Below are 6,000 nucleotides of genomic sequence, written 5' to 3'. Positions count from 1 at the left end.
TTCTTATTTTTACAGCAGCTAAGATTTTTATTCGGTACGCATTATAATTTCACTAACCTAAGTTCACCTAAATATTAATCTTTTATAAATTATGGAGTTAATTGCATCTTATGTCCCTAAACTATGATCTTTAAAATTGGTCTATAAACTTTTGAAATTCTAATTTCATCCTCAAAATATGATACTCATTCTAAATTAGTCCTGAACATTCCAATTTTATCCTCAAACTATGACCCTTATTCTAAATTAGTCTCTAGACTTTTAAGCCTTCCAATTTCATCCCCAAATTCGTCCAAACATGTAATCACTTTTATCCATAATTTAACCTAAACTTTATTTTTTTCAAAGATATAATATTATAACTTGACCTAACGATTTTATTAACATGGAGCGTGATTAGTATATACATATAACTTTGGATGAAATTGAAATGTTGAAAATGTTTGGGGACCAATTTAAAAATATTTAAAGTTTAGGTATTAGAATGAGCCAAAACTGATAGTTTAGGTACTAATGCATTAAATTTTTAATGAAGAGGTACTAAAATGGAATAAAACTAAATATTAGATATAATTTTGAAATAAATTAAAAATTTAAATACTAAGATAGATCAAAACTGATAGTTTACGTACCAAACATATTGTTTACCCTAAAATTTATTTACTGTCATTACCTTTGATATGAAATTTACTTATGTTGTAACCGGTTAGAAAAATAGTGTGCATGATTCTCATATCTTAGCTGATGCACTTGGACGTCCAAAAGCATTTAGTATTCTAGAAAGTAACAATTGACATTAATGATACAAAATAATTAATTTAAAGTTATAATGTATCAAGTAATAACTATATTCTAATAATGTTTAAGCAAATATTATGTTGCTGGTGTTGAAGACCTCTTAAATGTAATTCTCTCTATATCATGATGCTCGATATCATTTAAAAATGTTCAACAATCAACGTTCAAAAAGTAAAATTGAACTCTCTAATTTTCTTCATTCGTCGTTACGAATCATTATTGAACGAGTCTTTGAGATTTAAAAAAAATATTTTGTGTGTCATACATTAAATTGTATTTTTAAAATGTTCAAATACAATAAATATAATGTTAGTTTGTGTTATTCATAATCATGTGGTGAGAGTTTTTCCAAATAATTTATGAAGGATTTATATGAGGAATATAAGTCTAGTTTAATAATATTAACTGTCACACTCCGGAAAGAAAAAGAAAAAACCTAAAGAATAAGTTACTAAGAGAGATAGAAATAGAAAAAGCTATATGGACAGATTATATGTATAAAAAATATTAATTTGCTTTAAAATTTTTGTTGAGTATATTTTATTACGTACATTAGACATTAAAATTGTAATATTTTTGGGGTAAATTATGCATTTAATATATAAACTATCAATTTAGATATGTTTTTATTACCTAAACATTCATTTCTTTCAAAATTATATTTAAAGTTTAGTTTTGGTTGCATTTTAGTATCCGCCGTTAAAAACTTAATGCATCTAGCACCTAAACTATTAGTTTTGATCCGTTTTTATCATTTAAACATTCATTTTTTCCAAAATCAAATCTAAAGTTTAGTTTTTGTTGTATTTTAGTATCCATCATTAAAAACTTAGCGCATTTAGTACCTAAACTATCATTTTTGATATATTTTAATACCTAAATTTTCAATTTTTTCAAAACATGGCGACGGGGTACTAAAATAAAACAAAAACTAAACTTTAGGTATAATTTTCAAAAAATTGAAAGTTTATGTATTAAACGGATCAAAACTGATAGTTTATGTAGTAAATGTGTAATTTACACTATTTTGGCTCAAGGGCTACTTTTGTTCTTGTACTAGACTCAGTTTATCATTTTCGCATCTATGATATTTTTACATCAATTTAACCCTCGAAGTTGTTTTCCATCATCCTAAACCTTAAACCCTAAACTATAAACTCTAACCCCTAAACCTTAAGTCATAAACCCTAAATAATAGTAAATATTTTAAACATTGTGTAACTAACCAACTTCGAGGGTTAAATTGATGCGAAAATTCAATAGGGGCGAAAATGATAAAATGAGTCTAACTCTTGAGCCTAATTTTTGTTTTGTTGAGTTTTGTATTAAAATTTGGTGTCTACAAATTTTTTGTTCATGTATTTGATAGCTTTATTCGTGGATAGCTTTTCACGGCGCTCGAGTCTGATTTGCGATTTGTCGGTGGTCTTTCAATAGCTTCATCCCCTTTTGTGGTTCGTTTGTCGATACGATCAGATATATTTGTATCTATCTTTGTTCGAACTTTTTGATTAGATTTTAATCTTTTATTGTATGTCCTTATGTGATCTTAAGTTACTAGTTTTGTTTCAGTGCATATAGAAAATTATCCTAATTATGTTCTTAATTTATGATTATGATTGTAAATATTTATTGTAATTTTGAATATTTTCTATTTTGAATAAATTTAGTTATTTCTGTAAAAAAAAATGGGTGTATACATTACTTTTATCTAACAATAATCGTGTCAAGCATCCACCTTGGATGCGTAATTTAGCATAATCGAAGAAGGATAATTTGACTAAATTGGCACAAGAACCCACCTGCTTTCCAAAAGAATCAAATTCCATTGGCATTGTTACTTCTTCTACCCACAGCTACTATAAATTCATCTTGAGTTTAATGCTAAAAGCACCAGTTAAACACAAGCATTCACATAAAATAATATAATTTTACATACATATGGCACTTATACCTGCTTACAGGCGACCCGAAGCAGGCGACCACATCTACTGTCGAAGACAGGGAGGACTATACGATCACCATGGTTTGTTTCTCTTTTTCTGTTTAATCAATACATATATTGTCATACTTCCTTCGTATCCTCTTCAAAGGCAATACTCTCGCAATCACTCTTTATCTATCGGAATTCTTTAAAGTTTTCAAAGGATACTTTTTCGGAGTTCTTCAGAGTCATATTTATTATCTAACAACTATTTTTGTGTCCCTAAACCTGGCCGTTACAACTGAATTAGGATAGTCTCACTGATCACATAAACAATTTACGAGCGAAATATGTTTAATAAATCCTTTTAAATGGTGTCAAGGGATCACAATGGTGTCGGCGGTATCGCACACCACAATACGATTAGGGACGAATCAAAGAAAAACAAAAAACAAAGGGTGGTTGAGAGAGAGAGAGAGAGAGAGAGAGAGAGAAACAATTTGGTGTGAGTTTTTTAAAGCTGAAATGGGGGAAAAAGAAACCATAGAAAAATTAAATGGGTTCGAATGCTTAAAAAATATGGTCTAATTATAGTGCAAGCCCCAGCACTTTTAAAAAAATTCAATTAACCCCATTTGGAGTGTGACATTCTGTATTATCATACGGTCCACGGATAACCATCATGACCTAAATCGGACACCAAAAATAAAGGTCATTATATATAAACCCCCTTGTACAAAATAGAGGGGATTTCTTATTTTCCAACAATTTTCATATTGGTACAATGATGAAAAAAAGTACACATAACATTTAATTAAATAATCACTTTAACTCCTATTTTTTTCTTGAGCATTTTGGCCCACAACATTACATTTTGGCAAAAACGCCCATATGGATGGAAATTGTTAGTAAACAAACAATCAATGTTCCAGAAAAGATGTCTTTTTACCCTAAAATGAAAACGTTGGGGGCCAAAATACTTCAAAATAAAAGAAAAAGAGCTAAAGTGACTATTTAGTTAAAAATTAGAGATCGTTTTGTCCTAAAATGAAATGTTGGAGGGACAAATGCTCTAAAAAAATATGAATTAAATGACTATTTAATCAAACGTTAGAAATATTTTTTAACGTAATGTTTTTTAGATTTCTAAAAGCCGGATAACCTTAACAACCTATGATTCTACAATAAACAATCGATTCTTCGCCTAAACTATAAGGGATGAATCATCTCCAATCAACATAACATACATGGTTACCATCAATACATATACACACATTTGGATGTTTACGACTAATCCCTGCAGGAATATATGTGGGCGACGACATGGTGGTTCATCTCCAAGGAAAAGGAAAGAAACTTGGTGCGCCATCTGAATGCAACAAATGTGGAAACAAGCGATTCATCAATGGCGAAATAGCCAAAGTATGCATCGATTGTTTCCTCCAAGGAGAAACAGTTGAGATCTATGAGTATGGAGTTCCTTTATTTATAGTCACTACCAGAAAACTCGGCACCTGCTCTAGCGTCCCGTCCAAGCCTCCCCATGAAGTTATCGAGGCCGCCGTCTATTACCTCGAAAAAGGGTTTGCCCCCTACGACCTGATCTCAAACAATTGCGAGCACTTCGCCGTGTATTGCAAGACAGGAAGGGCCATAAGCCTCCAGGTTGTACGCCCTATTGTTAACCCATGTAATATAATGTAATAAATTTTAGTTTGGTTTTGTATTAAAAAACTCTACTAATATAGTCCTAAATAAATTAAATATATTATGTCAAATTGTGCACATATTTGATGCTTTAAACAATGATAAATATATCAAGTCAAACTTTTTTGTGATCCAACAATAAACGTTTGAAAATTATTAAACTATTATATTTAAATGAAATTATAATAAAAAATAGTAAAATAAAATAACTATAAAAATAATGAATAATTAAAAATATGATACGTGAAATTCAAAACTTTGATAAAATATTGAGAGAGATTAAATATTCTAATTTCAAAATACGAATCTAATAAATATTTAAATTGAAAAATTCAAAATGTCAAGACTTAATTTGATAAATATTCAAATTGTCAGACCTAAAATGAAAGACTAGGACCCTCTCGAACCTTATTTGTTTCGGTATATATACCATTTGATTCGAAAAACTTTTAATCTTTTGATATTTAATGTTCAAATATTGTTTGCAGACATCGTGCTCAAACTCGAAATCTGTAGAGATAATAACTATTTTTCTAGTTTTCTGAAATCATTTAGTATGTATTATAAATTTAAAATTTATATTAATTAAGATGATGATGTTCTGATATTACTTTTGGTATCCAAATAAAATGATAAACATAGAGTGTTGGTTGTTGAACATTGAACAAACGTTAAATGAAGATATTCACAAACACTAAATGAATGAACAAACATAAATAACTTCAAAAATAAATAAACGAACAAACATAAATAACTTCAAAAATAAATAAACGAACACGAACATAATTTGATTGTACAAAGAAAAGTGTTTATAAGCTTTTCATTGGTATAATTTGAGGTTCATTACTTTCAAAATGACCTTAGAGATGGAGAATTTCAACATGACACCATTCGATGATGAAATTACATTGAGGCTTAGTACATTCAAGGGCAAGCCCTTTGCAAGGGTTACCACTTTTGCTGCAAGCCCTTCACTCGAGGCGAGGCTCTAGTATATATTTGTCTCCTTAATTGAAGGAATATCATAAAGTGACTTAACCTAAGATTCATATATGAAAGTATTTATTATATTTAATGAATTGTTTCTTGAGAACCATCGTGATTATTGTTTTCAAGAGACTAGAGGTGCACACCTGTATCACTATTATTAACGTTGTCTGAAGGTATGACTTGTGATTGTTGGGAAGAATATTTTAATAAGTGAATGTACCTTATATAATCTACTGTCTAATTTGATGTTGTTGTGAAAATTATGAATTTTAATATGAGACTCTCGTCTCGACATAATAGAATAACAATTTTAATATAAAATAAAGTCTAAAAGATTTTAAAAATGAGAAATATGATATAACATTGATTTTATTGGTCGAAGAAAAAAAGTATACGAAATTCGTCATGGACATATATCAAATTACATGTTATTTAATCAATATCATGAGATAAAAATAGATGGCTAGAAAGGTTTGACAATAAAATGGAAACCAACATAAAATCCTGAATCTCATTACATATTTTTGGCCATCTTTTTCTCAAGAAATATCCACTCAGTTCTCTCTTTTTTCTCCGACAAC

The 6,000-nt window shown here is 29.2% G+C and overlaps 1 protein-coding gene across 1 annotated transcript; it reads left to right on the top strand.

The window, feature by feature from the left end:
- The first annotated feature begins 2,706 nt into the window (after window positions 1–2,706).
- Window positions 2,707–4,468, top strand: LOC120209747 (lecithin retinol acyltransferase-like). Its single transcript, XM_039208669.1, has 2 exons — window positions 2,707–2,824; window positions 4,026–4,468. Exons 1-2 carry the CDS (start codon window positions 2,740–2,742, stop codon window positions 4,424–4,426), a joined length of 486 nt encoding a protein of 161 aa, XP_039064600.1. The 5' UTR covers window positions 2,707–2,739; the 3' UTR covers window positions 4,427–4,468.
- The last annotated feature ends 1,532 nt before the right edge of the window (window positions 4,469–6,000 follow it).

Source organism: Hibiscus syriacus, unplaced genomic scaffold, assembly GCF_006381635.1.
Source record: "Hibiscus syriacus cultivar Baekdansim isolate YM2019G1 unplaced genomic scaffold, ASM638163v2 tig00020118_pilon, whole genome shotgun sequence".
Taxonomy (NCBI): domain Eukaryota; kingdom Viridiplantae; phylum Streptophyta; class Magnoliopsida; order Malvales; family Malvaceae; genus Hibiscus; species Hibiscus syriacus.
The sequence above is the reverse complement of the archived record's forward strand: the minus strand, read 5'-3'. Positions and strand labels throughout refer to the sequence as shown.

Coding starts and splice junctions, on each gene's coding strand:
- LOC120209747 (XM_039208669.1), top strand. CDS start 2,740: ATGGCACTTATACCTGCTTACAGGCGACCCGAAGCAGGCGACCACATC. Junction 2,825..4,025: donor AGGACTATACGATCACCATG/GTTTGTTTCTCT, acceptor TAATCCCTGCAG/GAATATATGTGGGCGACGAC.